Source organism: Pavona decussata, unplaced genomic scaffold (genome assembly GCF_977016875.1).
Source record: "Pavona decussata unplaced genomic scaffold, jaPavDecu1.1 SCAFFOLD_324, whole genome shotgun sequence".
Taxonomy (NCBI): domain Eukaryota; kingdom Metazoa; phylum Cnidaria; class Anthozoa; order Scleractinia; family Agariciidae; genus Pavona; species Pavona decussata.
In genome coordinates this window covers 1925752-1946274 of record NW_028145713.1, presented here as the reverse complement: position 1 = coordinate 1946274, position 20523 = coordinate 1925752, and the positions used below count along the sequence as shown (strand labels likewise).

Here is a 20523-nt window from a genome sequence, read left to right as displayed (position 1 = left end):
CAAGCAAGCATTGAGAATCTCAGCACAATCTGAATTACATGGCTATGTATGAATACGCATCGAATCAGTAGCTTTCTAGTGGGAAAACGTCATTTGTTCAACAAACAATTCTGCGGACGTTGTCGTATTCCCAAATACGTCTGTACGAAAGGTAGTATTTCTGGAAAGTTCATAGAAAGAAATTAATTCATACCTTTATGGAGCGTTAAAATACATGCAATTTCATTTTCGTATCTCTTCTCTTTCATCTGTATTATCCGGAGTGTGCTATATTACAGCTCGAAGTAATAGCTGCTTGTAAATAACTTCCTGTAACATATAAGCTTGCGAGTATTTTTTTAATATGAAGCGTACACTTCAAAAAATATTAAATGTACAAATGGTACTGTCTGAAATAGAATCAAGAGACAGAAAAACTGAATTTTGATCCGAGACAAGCTTGCAATAATTTTATAATCTAATAAATATATTTTTTTGCGGCGGTTTTCATGTTACATCATTTTTTTAATTATTAAGAGTTAGACAATGTTTACTGTGTTTGAATCTTTTGTCTGAAATGATACAATGCATGTTCACGTTTTCACCTTTTTCTTGATAATAATATGCCTTGAGGTAATGTTTGGCGTAAAGGGTAATCGAAATTTTTCCTTGGAGATAAAAGCGTCCGCCGAAGGAAAAGGAGACTACAAAGTAAAATAAAATTTAAATAAAATAAAAACAAAATGAAATAAAAAAGGAATTGAATGAAATCAAATAAAGTAAAAAATAGAATGAACTAAAATAAAATGGAAAGTATGCTGGCTAATTAATAAAGCGTTAATTGGTCGAGATAAGACCTACTATTCTCAGCGGTCTCACCTCTCACGTATAAAAGGAGATGAGACAAAGTGAACAATGCCATTCTGTCGATCAAGCGAAAGAGCATAGTTCAAAATGGCGGACCCTGCTGTACAAGTCCCGGCACAGGAAAACCTTCCAGCAGCTCAAGCGGCCGCGGTTGTTCAACCACCACCACCGCCTCCGCCTCCACCAAACGCAGAAGAACCTCCTCAAAACGCCGCTGGAGAACAAGTCACTTTGGAGGTTTGTTCAATTTTTGTTTTACTCCAGTATCGTACACGTGTTCTTGCACTTCGTATTCCCGTGGCAGCTTTAAGTCTGTTTTCAGCTCAAGTCATGCCCTGCTTTAAACGTGTAGCTTTGTAGCTCTGCGGGCAATTTTCTCTTTACCCCCCAGTTTATTTTACGCCCTGCTTCTGAACGTGCGACCTTCGTTGCTTTGCGGGCATGTTTACAATTCATGTTGCGCCCTGGCTTGGCGGGCAATTTAAAATTCACTTCGCAATTATGTTGTGCCCTGCTGATAACGTGTACTTGGTTGCTTTGCGGGCAGTTTTAACTCTGTTTACAATTCATGTTCCGCCCTGCTTCAAACGTGTAACTTTTTAGCTTTGCGGGCCGTTTGAAACTGACTTCGTAATTATTGTTGCGCCCTGCTTCAAACGTGTAGCTTTTTAGCTTTGCGGGCAATTTTAAATTGACTTCGTATTTATTGTTACGCCTTGCTTCAAACGTGTAGCTTTTTAGCTTTGCGGGCAATTTGAAATTGACTTCGTAATTATTGTTACGCCCTGCTTCAAACGTGTAGCTTTTTAGCTTTGCGGGCAATTTGAAATTGACTTCGTAATTATTGTTACGCCCTGCTTCAAACGTGTAGTTTTTTAGCTTTGCGGGCAGTTTGAAATTGACTTCGTAATTATTGTTACGCCCTGCTGATAACATGTAGCTTTTAGCTTTGCGGGCAATTTGAAATTGACTTCGTAATTATTGTTACGCCCTGCTGATAATGTGTTTACAATTCATGTTGCGCCCTGCTTCAAAACGAGTAGCTTTTAGCTTTGCGGGCGGCTTTAGATTGACTTTCTAATTAATTTTTTGCCCTGCTTCAACACGTATAGTTTTGTAGTTTTGCGGGCTACTTGAAGTCGACTTACCACTTTCTGAATTTTATTTATATACGCTATTTTTGCCGATTATGTGTACATTCTAATTCTCGGTTAGCTTCAAAAGCTTTTCAATTTTGTTGACCTCAAAACATACTTCAGCAGAGAACTAGTTATTATCTTTGTGCGATCTTTGTCGATTATTCTCACTCTTCATTTTTTAATTGTCTTAATTTGCCATTTCTGAGTGCTTGTTTGCCACATTGTTCTACTTGAATTGTTTATTTTCGTATTGTTCTGTTAATTGTTATATTTGCACTCCGACTTTGTCGGAACAAAAGATTCCCTGCCGCTTTACCGGGTCTTATCACAATGCTTGTACTCATTTACGAATGTTTTGTATCGCCGCTAAGCGGTATGAAATTACACTTCGCAATACATCTGTCTATTTCCTTTTCTCATTCAGGCTTTGCAAGAAAGAATTAAATTTTTGGAAAATGCCCAAGGGACCTCCATTCAGGCTTTAAAGAATCGCATTACCCATTATGGTAGTCGCCGCCTGGAGGACTTCGACAAATACGAGGCCTTGCGCCTCGCGGAGGAGCTCGTCTCCGTAGCGAAGACAACTGGTGATGATAAGGCCGCCAGCTTTGACATCATAGCGGCCACCCTAAGAGAGAAAATACACGTGCCGAAAGAGCAGTTTAAAGCTTACTTTTTGGCTCTTCTCGCGGACAAGGAATTTACAAGAATCTTTGACACAATCTCCAAGGTCGACAAGTCGTTTAGACGTCCCTCGCCTTACTCGCGTCCTCAGGCCAGAGGCAGTCAGAGGTTCTCGTCACACCCTCGAGTGACCTGCTACAGATGTGGTACGCCCGGACACAAGTCTACGCAATGTTTTAAGCGGTCTCCGACGACCCGCTATTTTTCTTCAGGCGGTCCAGGTCACAACCAGCCTCGACCGACATCTCAGTAGCAGAATCTGCCCGATCCTCATTTTGTATGCGTTTTAGTACTATTAAAGTCAAATGAACACTATTGCATCACAATGTTTGTTTATTCATATACATTATACCCACCCCCCCAGGGTTTTATTAACATATTATTACTTACATATTTTACGACTCGCTACGCTGTTCATAGATGTGGGAACCAATTATCTCTTTTCGATCGCACCCTTCCCCCCTCGGGTGGCATTCTCAAAGGGAAGCTCACTTTCCCTCTCGGATTACCGGGGCTGAGTTTGCCATTCCTTGGGCCCTAATTTATTTCCAAGTTCTTTTTTATTTTCCTTTTAGCTGTCAGACCCTTGCTTTCACGATTGGGAAAAGCATCCCGGTTTCAAGCCTAACACAGATGGTATGAATAAGTTACAGTGGATAAGCATCGATGGTTCTGTTGTTGATGAGGCCCCAGGGATGGCAAACAATTCCCACATCTCTGATGAGGATATCGCCCTCGTGTTACAGGGAAATTCATTAGCGGATATGTCTCGCCTTGTTTTCCGCGATCCAGATCACTTCCTAGCAGGGGAACTCCATCGCCATGCACCACAATGGAATGCTTTATTAAATGATATGAACGATGAGCGCTTCTCTGAAGTCCGTGATTGGATTACTAACGGTGTAGACGTAACGAAGTTCTTTAGACCGTTTAAGGGTAGTTACAAGGGAAGGAATTACGAGTGTGGTAGTCCACCGCCTTGCGTTTTCCCCAACCACCTGTCGTGCAAACCTTTTGCCTCGTTTATTTCTGATACGCTCCTGGACCGTTTGCGTTCCGGTGCTATTTCTTTGTGGGGCAAAGTCGGAGAATGCACCCCACCCCACCTTATTATGCCCCTCACTGTCGAGCCTAGCAAGCCGCGTCTCTGCAACGACGATAGATTTCTTAATCTGTGGATCGAAGACCGTCCGTTTGCCTTGGATAGCGTCCAACACTTGCCTAAGTATGTCAATAAAGGATTTTACCAAACAGTGTGCGACGACAAGTCAGGATATGACCACATCAAACTTCACCCCAGCAGTCGAACTTACTTTGGCTTCCAGTGGGGAGGTTGGTATTTTGTGAGTGAATGTATTCCTTTTGGCTGGAAATCCTCGGCCTATATATATCATACGACTGGTCTAGTTGCGTCACACAGACTTCGTTCATGGAACATTCCCTCTTCGTTGTACATTGACGACCGCCATAATGGCCAACTGTCATTTCCAGGTGGCATTTTACCAGCCGCCTATCAAGCCCTCGCCTCAAGGGATGAAGTGAATTTTGCTCTGGCCGTCGCGGGTATTTTTCTCACGTGCTACATCTTAATTTCCCTCGGCTACTTTATCGGTCTGGCGAAGTCTCACCTTACCCCGAAAAAACAGGTGCCATACCTTGGTTTCGGTATCGATTCTGAACTACAGGCGTTTACCTTGTTACCCCATAAAAAAGAAAAGCTTCTTCGTCTCATCAAAGAAACGTTGGCTCGCGATAACCTGGACCTACTAACCTTGCAAAGGCTCAGCGGTAAATGCGTGTCCATGAGCTTGGCAGTTCCGGGCGCAAGGCTTTATGTTAATGAAATAAACCTAGCTGTGTCTCGCGCCACGCGTTCTGCTCGACCTGTAAAGATGTCTGCCGCTCTAAAGAATGAAATTGAGCACTGGCTATTCCTTGAGACCTGGGACGGTTTTCTTCCCTGGCGGTCTGAGAAACACACACATGTCAGGCTGTTCTCCGACTCATCTCGCTTCGCTTGGGGAGGTGCACTGAGTCCGGGTGCCATTGAGGCGAACGTTTATGATTACTGGGACGCCTCAACAATACAAGCCGATATCGCCACTAAGGAGACCTTAGCGCTCAATAATGTCCTTGAATCATTCGCTGATACCATCAAAAACTCGTGGGTCGACGCCTTCGTCGACAGCATGGCTCTAGTCCGTTCATGGAATCGACAGGGCTCTCGTTCTCAATCGCTTTCTAGCGCCTTGAAGAAATTATTCAACACAATGACGAAACTCAACATCGATTTGCACCTTACTTTTGTGCCTAGTTCTCAGAACCAAGCCGACTTCCCCTCGCGACGCCTTAGCCTACAGGATGCCAAATTGTGCCCATCCCTATGGACAGTAGTACAAGAGTGGTATGGCGGCGAAAATGGGCACTCTGTCGATCTAATGGCACGCCCTTCAAACGCCCAATCCGACTTGTCAGGTGCCAAGTTACCTTTCTTCTCTGAAAACCCTCTGCCGGGATCCCTGGGAGTGAACGTGTTCGCGCAATCGCCCGATCTGTACGATCCGTTTGTATTCAAGAACCCATACGCCTTTCCCCCGATCTGCCTAATACCTCATGTTATCAAGTATATGAGAAGCCTGCAATTATCCTACACTATCGTAGTACCAGACGTATGCCCAAGGCATTTTTGGTGGCCCTTGTTAACGTCTACATGTTCTTCCCGATACCTGCTGGCCGTTGCCGGAACCGTTGGAGCGCTCCTCACTCCCTCTAAACACGGGTTTTCAAACAATTGGCCTATCCCATGGGATCTCTGGGTGTTCCGCATCGGATAAGCAAGTAGTAGCTCTTGGTTAGCGCACGAGCCAAACAAAGAACACTTAGCTATCTTTAAATTTGCCAATTCTCCCATTAATTTAGCTCCATCCATTACTTCAGTGAAATCAATGTTGTCAATAAATCATTGTTTTCCAGTATACATCTGTTGACAGTTGTTTTATAGCTTCATTTATACATTTATGTCAAAACAAATCTAAAGGATAAAGAAGGAACTGTTTGTTTTACTTTCATATCCTTTAGGACTTACCTCCAGCCGTTCGAGCGTTTGTACCAGCCGTGTCATGTCCTTCGTGCAGCCACCTCAACGACAAGCTGTTCTTTTTCTGCCAAATGTGCGGCTACAGGAGGAAAACAGTCTCCCCAAGTGTCCCGAGCCCTAAACTCTCAGTTGACCTTCAAGCGATAGATAACCGTTTGGAACTCCTAAATAATGCCTCCCTTCAATCGTCATACTCAAAACAGAAGTGCTCACTTCGTACGGAGTTTGAAACTTTCTTGGCGTCCCTTCCGAATAGTAAAACCATCCTTTCGGCAAGCCCCACTGACATCTCTCGGTTCTTGGTCTGGAAAGACCGACATGGCAAAACCATAGTACATAGTAATGGGTGTCCCGATTCCCACCTTCAAAACGCAGCTAAGTGTAAATGTCCTAAACGCCTGGCATTCAAGACAATCGACTCCTATATTGGAAAACTGCGAGCCATTTTTAAGGAAACCGGGCGCTGTGGAGAGTGGAACTCCCTGCTAGGTCTGGGTAACCCCGCCGCTTCACTCGAAGTGCAAAAATATCTTAAGGCGTCAACTGAGGAACAATTACGAGCCCGCATCACGCCAAAGCAAGCAGTTCCCCTATTTTTGTCCAAATTGTTGCTTCTGGCCCGTTTTTTGAATCGGAAAATTGCGGAGCGCTCGGTTAGTCCTTCTGGTCTGTTTGTATTGACGCGGGACCAAGCGTTTTTCAAAACGTTATTCTTTAGCGGTGATCGTGGTTCAGATCTTGGCATGGTGAAAACAGAAGAGATCCTGCGTTTCCCCCAGGACAATGGGCTGTTGTTCAACCACGTATGGGGAAAAACCCTGAGGGATGGCGTCTCTAACGTCTTCGGGATTCGGAGACACCCTAACCCTGAGTTGTGTCCAGTTAAAGCTATTGAGACATATGTAGCCGTGGCTTCCGAGTTACGCGTTTCTGTGACAAATGGTTACTTGTTTCGACCAACTAATCCCCAAGGTCATATTGTGAACAAACCATTTTCAAGTTCTTCAGCAGAAGCTCGTTTAAAGCTGTATTTGAAAGAAGCTAAGATCGATGAGGGAGAAACGCTACACAGCTTCCGTTCGGGCTCAGCCATAACGTTAGCGTTATCTGGCTCCCAGTTGGCGGACATAATGTCTCATGTAGGATGGAATAACAAAGAAACTGCTCTCTACTACATGAAACTAGCGGAGGTGCTTCGTTTGGATAGTCCCTCTCATTTGCTATCCGCGGACTCTTCCGCGACAGCCGCCCTAACAGAGGACTACATGGAGCTTAACCGTCTAAAAAACTTTATATCCGCTTTTCCGCACGTTTAATTCTTAACCTTGTTACATCTCGTTTAAAACACTTTACGAATTTTTAGGATGGGGCACCTTGAGTTTGGGATTCTGAGAACGGGATTTCCTTATGGCCCAGTGGTTTGGGACTTTAGGACACTCTGTAACTTAGAGACTGTCGGTGCCCAATCTCAACATAGCGTGAGAGAGAGAACGTTGAGAATAAAGTACTATTCTCAGCAGTCTCACCTCTCACGTATAAAAGGAGATGAGACAAAGTGAACAATGCCATTCTGTCGATCAAGCGAAGTGTTGTAGTATAAAATGCAGCACACGGTATCCCTTGCCCTGACGTTCTCTCTTTCACCAGCCATCAAGTTTCGTCCTGCGTTTGATTTTCCCTACCCAAACCCTCCCCTTTCCTCTTCAGAACATTCATCAACAGGACGAGACTGTCGGTGCCCAATCTCAACATAGCGTGAGAGAGAGAACGTTGAGAATAAAGTACTATGACGTACTTGTTCACGATAATCTATTAGCTCCTATTAGTTTCACTCCTTGATACACACAGGCCACCCAACAAGGTTACAGAGTTCATGGAGGCACTCAGGTCACCCAACCATTTCAAAATTCTGATCTGTTAGAGTTTGCATCTACTGTTACCGGACGGTTGCTCATTTTACCACAATACCTTGCGATCCTAACACAGCCAATAGACACATAGAAAGCAATAATTTTGCGACATTCGTCCCAGCACTAACAACATTGTATATGCTAGGTTTGAAGGTTTTAGAACTTTTCTGTGCGTGTTTGTGAGCGCTTTTAAGGCTTTTCGCACACTAAGCATTATTGATGGGTTGCATGTGACGTCATGGTGGCCATGTAAGATTTTTCTCCTCTAGGACTTAACTTCCATTTTTACGCTAACTATATGAACAAATTTTCTTTTGTTTTGTACATCAACATGGCCGCAATGCAAACCATCTTTTTCGGTACGATGGGCTCTGTTGGTTGGCTGCGAGTCGCGGGACGAGTGCAACCCAGTCTCTTTGGTAAATAATTGCAGTGGCTTTGACCATTTACTGTTCCGTTAGTCCATTCAGTTTAAGTGTAATAACTCGACTCACCTTTCTATGGAAAACGCACCGTCGTACACTCATTTAATTGAAGAAACGTGGGAGTTTTGAACCACAAGATTAAGCCCATCAGCCTAACATTTTCTTCACCGCCGAAATACTCGTTCTTCCACAGAGACGAAGCGTAAAATGCAAAAATTACAAACGAAGCAAATTCATATTACGAGCTTACACGTTGTAATCCCGAAGTATATTGTCAGCATGCTTCTAGGAATATTTTGCATTTCAAGTGTATTTTCAAAACACAGATTGGCCCAGTGAACAATAGCCTTTGTTTGGGACGTCTGCAGTTTTTTTTAAGTCTTCTCTCGGATGATGTGATTTGTTCACCGAGGGTAAATAAATAGGAACCTTTTGCATGCAGGGGACCACACGACGCACAAGTAAACTTTTCTGAATACGTTTCGTTGCCGGATCTTTTTGTAGCAGAAATGCACGTGCCAGTCGTCACTTCACGTGTAAATAAACCAAACCGATTGCAGGGCTGACACAACGACAAAGGGCTAATTTATTTGGGCCAACATTTCAACTGGTACCAGTAGTCTTCTTCAGGGCCAGAGTTAACTCTGGCCCTGAAGAAGGCTAATTCAATTTAATTCAATTCAATTTTATTCACCCTTATTACAACGAAATGGTACTAGTTAAAATATTTGCCCAAATAAATAAGCCCTTTGTCGTAGTGTCAGCCTTGCAATCAGTTTGGTTTGAATAAACAGGATATACCTTCCGTTCGTATCAAAAATTTTTACATAATTCAGACAATCAATAATCCCATTGAGGCTGTATGACGGATTTAATAACTGATTATTCAAGGTGTACAGAGTTTTATAAAATATGCTGTATAAAAAATCTTTTTACAACTTACAGGGGGGAATAGAAGGTGTGAAAAAAGTTCATTAGCCTCGTGTGCTAGATAATCGAAGGCTTAAACTTTCCTCCAAGTACATGTTACCCATTAATATATCGTATTTTCTCCGACAAGCTCCGGGAGCATTCCAAAAGGCCAAAGCTTTTATTATGAAAATTGGTTTTCATTCACATGCAAACAAAACTAATTTTCATATGAAAAGCTTTCAACTTAGCCTCGCCTTCATCATGAGGTTCACAGCAACTGGGAAATGGCTTATTTTTGTACTTTTTGCCTTTTCAAAGATAATAAACAGGCTTGCATTTATTGCACTTTTTAACGTTTAACAAAGACAGGGTTAGTGGGATGGAGTTATAAGATTATTCCTTGCGACATTTTTTTTATTTAAGAATGGGAAATGTTCCTTCGGTAAGCTAAAAAGTTGAGCCAAAAATGATTGAAATATTTCCCTGTTTACGTTTCTACAGTTCTTAAAAAAAAACCGGAAAATTAAAGAAAGTGAATATATAATGAAATGCCCTGTTTAGTCATATCAAAACCCACTCCGTTCGCGCTCCACCCTGACCACTGAAAGCCGGCGACACACCTGGCGATTTTCGCCGATCGCCGCAATCTGGCATGTCAGATATCGGCGATTAAATTCCCCGGCATTCGCCAAGTGTTCCCCTTCCCTCGATTCTCTACGGTCATCCGGTTGCCGTCAGTGTCTCACGAACGTCTATGCTTAAGCTCCCTATTCCCCAAAGATAAAACTTCTTGATATTTAAAAACAAAATTCTCCCAAACTACAACCTTGGACAAAACAACTTGAGAAAAATGCGTATTTTGCGCAGATATTTCAATCTCCCTTAAGAAAAACAAATTCTGAGGAGTAGCAAATCTGCACTTCCCCCTCCCCCTCACTCAATGTTGCTTTGAAGGCCGAACGATTTTTTCACTGATGAGGGGGAGGAGGGCTGAATTGGTGATGTATCATCATTGTAGTGGAGGAATTGAAAGTTTAATTTCTTAAGAGCGGTTGTCAGTAACTTTCGAGAATCCGGCGACAGAAGCGGAAATTCGAATTTTTTTTTATTTGCCCCAAAAGACCCTTTTGGTGAACTATTTTCAAAAATAATATTCAAAAGTTCCAGCGAATTTTTATTTTGGCAAAAATTGGGAAAGTTCGAAATCGGCCAAAACGCGACCGATGCCCCGATTGAAATTATGCAAATTAGTACATTTTTAAAACTCTCGTTCAAGACAAGGTAGCGTTTTCTCGAGTTGACACTTTCACAATCGTTTTTACATCCCTTGTGCTTGCTTCTAAACTATATTTTATCTCCACCTGAACATTCTTTCATTTAAAGTTGCCCACGTAAAGAATACAATGTTTGCTATTTCTTCGATAGAGTGATTTTTGCCATATTTCAGATGACCATATCATCAAGGGTATACAAATATACTGGTAATGAAATCACTTTTTTGAACGGGCAATTGTTCTTATTTATCATGTTAAAATATTTAGTTTGGCCCGTGAAAAGCGAGCGTGCTAGGTCGAGATGTGTGGAATGCACTTTGGCACAATTCGCCTTTTCAGTACTTCATGTTCCTCCTGTTACTTTGCACTTATCAATACACTTCACGGAAGCTTTTAGATAAAAGCAAAGGTCTCTGTGTTCATTTCATGCTTTTATACACGTAAATAACTAGCTTCAAACTTGAGTGCTCCCCATATTAGCATTAGTTTATCAAATGATTCCTTTCAGGTAAAATTCTCGAGTTTATATTGAGCCGTTCAAGCGAGATGAAAGAGCCGTTCGCAGGGAAATAACTTGAAATCAGTGAAATTAATACCTTGTCTCTCATATCATGCTACACTTCCAAACTACCGTTATTATTAAGCTAGAAAGTGCAAATGCTCCCTTTTTACGTGACCTAAAACAGAATTTGCCTAAAATATTACGAATAAAGTCCACCACAAGAAAAAACTGAAAAAATCGCGCACCGACGTAAATGTAAACATCAGCCGTTTCTCGACTTGCTACATGGATGAAACGCGTCCGTTTTTTTCCCCTTGTATACATTATTGATCAGAAAGTAGAAACAAAAAATCTTCTCTATGCCCATCTGTATAAATGCACTCGCCAATCAGGCTTTGATTTTCTGTATGTTTGTCGAAAATACTGAAGAGTAGTGCTACATAATAATTTGTTACTGACTACTTGACTCATTCAATCACAACCGGATACATGTAACACGACTGGAAACTAGATATAAAGAAATGCTCTTACTTGTCTGCAATCGTTACTCACATTATATCTGGCGATATCACATCCCCGAGGCAAGGCTGAAAATTGTCTCAAAATCCGCATATTAGAGATTCAAAGTTTTGAACAACGCAACAACTTTCATTGCGTGACAAGTGAAATGTGATACACAAGCGCGCGAAAAGCACCGGAATAAACAATGTCAAGATTCGCCCTTGTGATGACAGTGCGAAAGTTGATTTTTGAAATTACAACAGGAAATTGAGGCAAGTCAAGGTCTGCAAGGTATATTTAATGGACTGAAACAATAATCATGTAGTTTTCCTCTTCTGAGATTCACTCTGTATTGTCTGTGCCGGATTCTCATCAATAAAATAACATTACAGGAAAAGTAAGACCGAAATTAATTTAAATCAAGTTAACAAATTAAGACCTTTTGAAACCTCAATGCAGTATTTCAATACTATCCTCAAACAAAAAGCGATTATATTTAGGAGAGTGAAGTTTGTCTTTCGCCATGGATCAACGCACAAAAGTTGTGGATCAAGGTCAAAAGGTGCGCAATATTTGCAATGTGCTATACGGTTAATCAATGTAATAAGGACGTTCACCATAAATGGAACGAAAAAAAAACTTCTTTTTAGGTTAACTTGTTAAACCTAGCTTTAATGTCTGTTTGAGATGAGTCATTGATGGCGATAAAATGTTAACTGGAAATACACAACATTATTCTGCATTATTGCTTACGGAAGGGCTGATCAAATTGTAAGGTTACCCGGTACCTTCAGAGGCGTCTTCAGAGATGTCTCGCGTCCAAGCGAGGTTTAAACTGTAGATACCTGAACCCTTATATGAAATTAAAGCTTATAGAGCTGGCTATCCAACTAAACCAAAAGTTTTTGAAATAAAATGAATTGCCGAGTTTTTAGCGCTGTTTTCTCGAATAAATTTTTTTCACTTGGAGGAGCCACTTCAAAAAGCTAAAACTCAACAGGAATTTGTTCGTTTGCCTTCAAATTTGAACAGTAGCTAGTGCAACATATAAACAACAAAAACGTGTCTGCGAATTTTTTCTTTCAAAATATTTTTTCTCCGAGGGCGATTTTTTTACGATTACTCCACATTTTTCTCATCCTTTTTCGAAAATGCTCTATAACTTTTCACTGCGATTGAATATGGCAAAACGCAGACACGCTTTTTTAGCGCTTTGGGTCCAGAAACTGAGGAGCAAATTAAATTAGCAAAAAACAAAATTCACTTTGACTTGTAGCTTTAAAAAGGTGATTTGGACGCTCGCAATTAGAGGTCGTGAAAAATTCGACAATTTATTTTATTTCAAAATTCTTGGCATGGTTTGATAGTCAGCTCTATAAGCTTTAATTTGATATTTAACAAATCGACGACAGTTTTCTATGGTCTATACTCTTATAGACCATAAAATGACGTCAAAAAATGTTCAAAACTCAAGTGGAGCCACGAGCCGCAGGCTAGTGGTTTCACTGCCAAGTTTTGGACATTTTATGGCGTCATTTTATGGTCTATAAGAGTATAGACCATAGAAAACTGTCGTCGATTTGTTTTTTACAATAACATGGAAAAAGTGCGAGCGGAATTGGCTATTTTTTTTTCGTTGAGAAAGCGTGCGCGTTACATCTGACGTCATTTTTATTGTCTGTACTCTTATAGACAATAGCTACGAGCCAATCAGCGCGCGGGAATTTGGACAGTTATTGTAAAAAGGGGTTTAGGTATCTACAGTTTAAACTGGACGCGCTACATCGCTTAAACGCGAGACACCTCTGAAGGTCCCGGGTAACCTTAAGATAAGAGTTTAACCTTAATTTATTTTCTAGCGCGCACTAGTGTCAAACGATGAGGGGCACGACTGGTATTTCTCAGATTTTCGTGTTCGGTCTAAAAGACGGTGTTATCTCTTACGGGCCGTCACTGTGTAAGTCTGACGTTGTCATTGTTAAATCCTCCTAGCGTGCTCCAGAGTATCCACCATACGAACAGCCTTTGACAAGGCCAGTGAGAGTATCTTTTGAACCTGTGTACCATAGTCCAGTGATTGTTCAATTTATAGTGGTTTTTATATGGCATGGTTGAAGATATAACTTAATTACGAGTTCCACTTGGATTGGGTTAACCCACAGTGCATGCATTGACAATGACAACGATTCTTTGCTGTTCATTCCTCGGTCTCCCTTCGTCGTTAAACGTTTCTGACTGTTCCAGTTCACACGAAGGCCTTACTTCTCTCGGTGATGAGAGCATATAACGACGAACGGAAAGTTTCAATCGTAAATCATATTCCTGGAATAAAGTCAAGTAATACATAGCAGTGGATTTCTGTTTAAAAAAATAGGGAAAGTCAGAGAAAGAAATAAAATGTTCTTTCATGCTCTCAGTTTCACTCAAATGAAAACACTTTACCCGCCCAAGCAACAACACTATTTCGTCCTGAACTTCTTTATAGGCCCGATCTTTTGTGCCTTTATAGGTGCGAGCGAACGTCCTTTTTGCATTGATTAAGCGTAACACATTACAAATCTTGCGCATTTTTTTAGCTTGATCCGCACGGAGAGGTGCCATGGCGAAAAAAAACTTCACTCTCCTCCAAACTTTTTGTTTGAGGATAGTATTGAAATACCGCATTGAGGTTTCTAAAGCTCTTGATTTGTTTACTTTCATTTCAGTTAATTTCGGCTTTATTTTGAGGAAAGTAAAGGTTGTTGTTGTTGTTGATGATGACAATTCGTTAAAGTCCCCAGGAGGGGGAGGATGGGGGAGAGGAGGAAACATGATTTTCGTTTCAATCCGGCAATCAAATATACCTTGCAGACTCGCCTCAATTTCTTCTTGTAATTTCAAAAATCACTTTCGCACTGTCATCACAAGGGCGAATCTTGACATTGTTTATTCCGGTGCTTTTCGCGCGCTTGTGTATCACATTTCACTTGTCACGCAATGAAAGTTGTTGCGTTGTTCAAAACTTTGAATCTCTAATATGCGGATTTTGAGACAATTTTCAGCCTTGCCTCGGGGATGTGATATCGCCAGATATAATGTGAGTAACGATTGCAGACAAGTAAGAGCATTTCTTTATATCTAGTTTCCAGTCGTGTTACATGTATCCGGTTGTGATTGAATGAGTCAAGTAGTCAGTAACAAATTATTATGTAGCACTACTCTTCAGTATTTTCGACAAACATACAGAAAATCAAAGCCTGATTGGCGAGTGCATTTATACAGATGGGCATAGAGAAGATTTTTTGTTTCTACTTTCTGATCAATAATGTATACAGAGGTAAAACAACGGACGCGTTTCATCCATGTAGCAAGTCGAGAAACGGCTGATGTTTACATTTACGTCGGTGCGCGATTTTTTCAGTTTTTTCTTGTGGTGGACTTTATTCGTAATATTTTAGGCAAATTCTGTTTTAGGTCACGTAAAAAGGGAGCATTTGCACTTTCTAGCTTAATAATAACGGTAGTTTGGAAGTGTAGCATGATATGAGAGACAAGGTATTAATTTCACTGATTTCAAGTTATTTCCCTGCGAACGGCTCTTTCATCTCGCTTGAACGGCTCAATATAAACTCGAGAATTTTACCTGAAAGGAATCATTTGATAAACTAATGCTAATATGGGGAGCACTCAAGTTTGAAGCTAGTTATTTACGTGTATAAAAGCATGAAATGAACACAGAGACCTTTGCTTTTATCTAAAAGCTTCCGTGAAGTGTATTGATAAGTGCAAAGTAACAGGAGGAACATGAAGTACTGAAATGGCGAATTGTGTCAAAGTGCATTCCACACATCTCGACCTAGCGCGCTCGCTTTTCACGGGCCAAACTAAATATTTTAACATGATAAATAAGAACAATTGCCCGTTCAAAAAAGTGATTTCATTACCAGTATATTTGTATACCCTTGATGATATGGTCATCTGAAATATGGCAAAAATCACTCTATCTAAGAAATAGCAAACATTGTGTTCTTTACGTGGGCAACTTTAAATGAAAGAATGTTCAGGTGGAGATAAAATATAGTTTAGAAGCAAGCACAAGGGATGTAAAAACGATTGTGAAAGTGTCAACTCGAGAAAACGCTACCTTGTCTTGAACGAGAGTTTTAAAAATGTACTAATTTGCATAATTTCAATCGGGGCATCGGTCGCGTTTTGGCCGATTTCGAACTTTCCCAATTTTTGCCGAAACAAAAATTCGCTGAAACTTTTGAATATTATTTTTGAAAATAGTTCACCAAAAGGGTCTTTTGGGGCAAATAAAAAAAAAATCGAATTTTCGCTTCTGTCGCCGGATTCTCGAAAGTTACTGACAACCGCTCTTAACAGTTTTGTCCAAGATTGTAGTACCATGAAAAACTGATTTGGAGAACAGTTAACCCTAAGAGAGCCATATACGGCAGAAGATGCAATTAAAAGCCTAATATTTGGTTAATTCGTATGCAATTTGCACAGCCAAAAGATCTTGGAAAGATCTGCCGATTGAAGGCACATAAGCACGTCCCGCTTCCATTTGAGACGTGCCTGGAAACCACCCCTGCAACTTTTGAAACTTTTCCCCTTTGTACGCTCAGGGTCCAGTTGATATCTTACAGCAACTAATGCAATGAGAGCTGAAAATTAAGCTATAGCCGTTCATGGGTATAGCCAATATGTACAAGAAATACAAAAAATTTAAACGATTTCTCTTTTCGTCTGGACACTTCTCAATCTAATCTGTGACCTCCGCCATCTATGTTGGTGTAATTTATAGCACACCCCAGAAAATCCCTTTTAAATGGTATATCATATGTGGTCTCCCAGTTCATAGTTACCAATTTAGAAAATATTCAGTATTTTCCTCGAGCATTAAAGGGTTAAGATAATGTACAAGTTGATATATTGGGGATTAAAGACGACCTCTGCATTATGAGATCAACGTTATAATCTTACTTATTATCTTACTAAAATGAACTTTTATGCCCTGGTCAAGCGGCGCATGATAGTCAATGATAGTCGATGATAGTCCATGATAGTTGAAGCGCACACGCTCGTTTGACCACCAACTTTCATGCGCTATCATCGACTATCATCAACTATCATTCACTTTGAGCGTGTTCAAATTCTTCATGATAGTTTTTCCCGTTTGACCATGTGCATGATAGTCGATGATAGTTCTTCGCTCAGCTGTTTTCTCCACTAGCGCTCTTAAGATTAATTTTCAGTTACTTCTTCCAACAACAGAAGGAAAACGAAGCAGGCAGCTGCTTTATTTCGCCGCGAAAACTTCATCCCTGCGAATTTTTGTTTGCGATGTTGACACTCGGCAGTAGCTGACACTAGAGGCGGTAGACGGTAAACTATGGTCAGTTATCACGGGTTTCTTTGAACCGTTTGACCACCCGCTTGATAGTTAATAATAGTGGATGATAGTTTTGACTATCATCAACTATCATCGACTATCATGCGCCGTTTGACCAGGGCTTTACGCAATTGTTGATTAACTTACCAAAAGAAATCTTATTGTTTAAAACAAACATTCATTTTTGTCATAATTATCACCTTTCAGGCGACTGTTATCTCGGAGAATAATTCTTGAGGCTGAAAGATTGTCCGGAAAATAAACAGTTGGTCGGAAATGTGAAAACAATCTTTTAACCTTGGGCGTTATATCACCGATACTTTACCAGCAGTTCGGAAACGAGTTTATAACCCTCCTATCAATTTCTAACACGCGTGGGCTTTATCTTGGTAAGAAGAAAACAGCCAGTGATGTTTACGGCGTTTTCACGGCATGATTGCAAATTAATGAGTAACACTTTGTAAATGTGACTTTCTTTCTTTGTTTTGCCGGTTTTAGTCGATAAAATCAACGACGGATATCAAAGTGATTTGGTTCGTCCAATGATGGCTCGCGGAAATTTATCGATGGGTTATAAGAGCTGGTGCTGTTAGTAGAGAGCCAATCAGAATGCTGGCGTGCCCACATCAAGATGTTGCCTATTTAGACTCGAAGGTATCTTACAAATATAAGATATACCGAAAGTCGTAGTCATACAATTATTCTTATTTACCGAGTGATTATTAGTATAAAATAACCCCGCCGCTTTTAATAATAAATTTACTTTTTAAAAAATCCTATATTAATATAAAAGAACTATTCCGCAGACAAATTAAGGTGGCTGTTGGCCGTCCATCTACGAAGATGCTGAGCAAAAACTCTGCAAAAGAAAAGAACAGTTGTAGTTCTCTGCAAGCTAAGAGTTCTAACAAACAAACTACGATTTTGTCGATTTTGTCACTCGCTCAGCACTTGCATGATAGAGTGAGACAGTACCACAGGAAAGTACAACTCAAAAGATTTAAGGACGGTGCCTACTAATAAAGAAGTATTTTTGTGTGGTTTATGACTATGCTGGGAAAGCAGGTCTTAGTAAGAGCTATTGAAATCCAAAAAGAAAATTGGCGGTAACCACGCATTTTTTAGAGATAATTAAGTTACAATTATTCTTTAAAAAAGTAAAATATAAAGATATGTATGGCGTTTTATTTCTAAATTGAAACTTTATTATTTCTGACAAAATGCATGGTTACCCCCAATTTTCTTTTTGGATACCAAGAGCATTTGCTAAGTTCTACTTTCTCCGCATAGTTTTAAACCACGCAAAAATATCCCTTTATTAGTAGGCACCACCCATAGGAAACCCGAGTATCTCAAGATGCGTAGAACGTATGCGCGGTAACAAAAGTAGGCACCGTCCTTAATTTGTGTTGATTAACGAAAGGACTGTTATATTGAAAGATAGAACCACCTTGTACAGTGGGCAGCATAATAAAGGGAAGCATAGAAAAGTACAGCTTAATAATTTATCTGAATGGTAACAATTCTTTTTCAGTAACTGGTTTGAATAAGCCATTTTATAGTTGTGTGTTTAGTGACCTGGCCTTAGATTGGAAGCGAGGCTGGGGGTGACCTTGTTTTGATACAAACCTCACTGTTTTTCATATGTAAGTGAAAACTAGTTAGCATAAGAACAGCATGATCTACATATGAAAAGCAGTGAGGTCTGTATCAAAACAAGGTCACCCCCAGCCTCGCTTCCAATCTCAGGCCAAGCCATTAAGCACACAATTGTAAAATGGCCTATGCAGCAGTCACGTCTTCAAATACTCGTTAACTAGAAATACGTGACTCGCAAAACCTCGCGAAGCTGGGGCTGGGTGGAAAACCCTCCTTACTCGTACTGTAGCATCAAATGAGGAGATTACGTAAAAGGGGCATAGGAATTTTTTTATGAGCATGGTCTTTTCGTAGTTCCACAGGCTAGTTTGCGGTTGAAAATCTATTTCTGACGCGACGTAATGTACAACGGGCTTGCAGCGCTGTCGTGTTCGATGAATTTATTTCCCACGGAAAATTATTTTACCGCGTCCACAAACGTGTATTTTCTTCAATGCAATCTTTCACAAAAAAGATTTCTAAAAGAAAGGGAAAATATTGTGGAGAGATAGTTCTGTATCCAGTGAATATTGATGAACATTGCAGTTGAAATTTGATCATGCACGCATATTTTTTCCGATGTATGCAAATTGTGCTCCACACGACGGCAGACAGTCTGACGTCATTCTGCGGTTGAAAATCTATTTCTGACGCGACGTAATGTACAACGGGCGTGCAGCGCTGTCGTGTTCGATGAATTTATTTCCCACGGAAAATTATTTTACCGCGGCCAAAAAACGTGTAATTTCTTCAATTCAATCTTTCACAAAAAAGATTTTTAAAAGAAAGGGAAAAGATTCTGGAGAGATAGTTCTCTATCCAGTGAATATTGATGAACATTGCAGCTGAAATTTGATCATGCACGCATATTTTTTCCGATGTATGCAAATTTCTTTCAGACGACGCCAGACAGTCTGACGTCATTCATACTTCGTTTGCGCACTGTTGCCAGGCAACAGCACGGACACCTTCACGGAAATATATAAACATACATACATATATATAAATATATGCTCGGCTCGAATTCGCACGGCTTAGCTCCCGAGCGCAGCCTTCGGCGGGCCTTCGGCCCGACAAATTTATTAACCTCGCTACGCTCGGGCCTTCGGCCCTCGCTTCGCGAGGAATAATTCATAAGCCCATTGACCTATCAAATGGTTGATAAAACATCACGCGCAGTGGTTTTATATCCGATAAAACCTCATCCTTATTAGTATGCGTTGTTTAATGTTTTTCTCGTATGCTTATTTCCAACGTTCACAAAGCATCATCGTTTTATTTGTCATGCGGTAGATGACTGGAACGCTCTCCCAGATGGCATTAGGAACATTTCCAATTTTTTAGTTTTTAGACGTCTTATTAGAAACATGTAGACTTTTTTTATCGATCTTATCCTTTTTACTTTTTATTTTTTAGATAGCTATATTTGTAATTTTTTTGTATTCTTACGTTAGATTTATGCAGGGCCTCACTGAAAACCACATTTTGTGACGTGGGCTCCCTGTTAAAATATCTTATTTACTAGCATCATTGTTATGAACTCTCTTGACACACGCTTTTCCAGGAATGTTTTTGAAGTCGTTCCAAAAACTTGCAGCACGTGTTTTTGTCGGGTCTATCTAAATCCCCATAAAACACTGCTGCTCGTGTTTCAAACATTACATAAACATCGACTGACGACCCACAACTCACTTGACTCTAAAGATAACTTCCGCTCAGGTTGTCGAAACATCAGTCAATGTCAAACAGTCCTTCTCAGGAGTGCACTTTCCCGGATGATTACAATTTAGCTACGTAATTCTTTTTAATCCACTAACTCAAAAGTAAGATCAATCTCGAAAAGGAATAAACAACACCACATACTGGTCAGTAGCGTTCATTTTAATCTTACCTTCGCTCCATTCGTTGAAGCCTTCTGAAACGCTCTTTATCTTCATCGGTACGATTCAGTCCTGGAGGACTTTCATCCGCAAACCGGACTCGAAGCTTTAGCTTCTTGTCCGAAATTTTCTACAATTCCAAAGAAAGTTGAGATTTTTAAGCGTGAAAATATGTGTATCTCAAAGCAACCAAAGGCAGGGTTTTAAATAGAATCTCCACTCTTGCAAAATCTTTGACCATTAGTTGTTGGAAGAACAGTCTAAGATCGTTTAATTTTGGGGCTGAGGCTGAACTTTCTTATTTATTTATTTATTTTGCGATTTGAGCCTGCAAACGT

General features: G+C 40.5%; 2 protein-coding genes across 4 annotated transcripts in view; one reads left to right on the top strand and one right to left on the bottom strand.

The window, feature by feature from the left end:
* The first annotated feature begins 843 nt into the window (after positions 1 to 843).
* LOC146453756 (uncharacterized) lies at positions 844 to 2984 on the top strand. The gene is made up of 2 exons (XM_085096383.1): positions 844 to 1083; positions 2410 to 2984. The coding sequence occupies exons 1-2, from the start codon at positions 934 to 936 to the stop codon at positions 2920 to 2922; spliced, it is 663 nt and encodes a 220-aa protein (XP_084952509.1). The 5' UTR covers positions 844 to 933; the 3' UTR covers positions 2923 to 2984.
* Positions 2985 to 15652: 12668 nt separating this feature from the next.
* LOC146453754 (uncharacterized) overlaps positions 15653 to 20523 on the bottom strand; it is a 92685-nt gene continuing 87814 nt past the window's right edge. For 2 of the 3 annotated variants that reach the window (XM_085096243.1, XM_085096242.1), the window contains 2 exons: positions 20197 to 20315; positions 15653 to 17526 (listed from right to left, as the gene is read on the bottom strand). In XM_085096243.1, coding sequence (XP_084952369.1) covers positions 17463 to 17526; positions 20197 to 20315 — 183 coding nt within the window. In that variant the 3' untranslated portion in view covers positions 15653 to 17462. The remainder of the gene's footprint in view (positions 17527 to 20196; positions 20316 to 20523) is intronic. The other variant, XR_014859428.1, reaches the window with a different exon arrangement.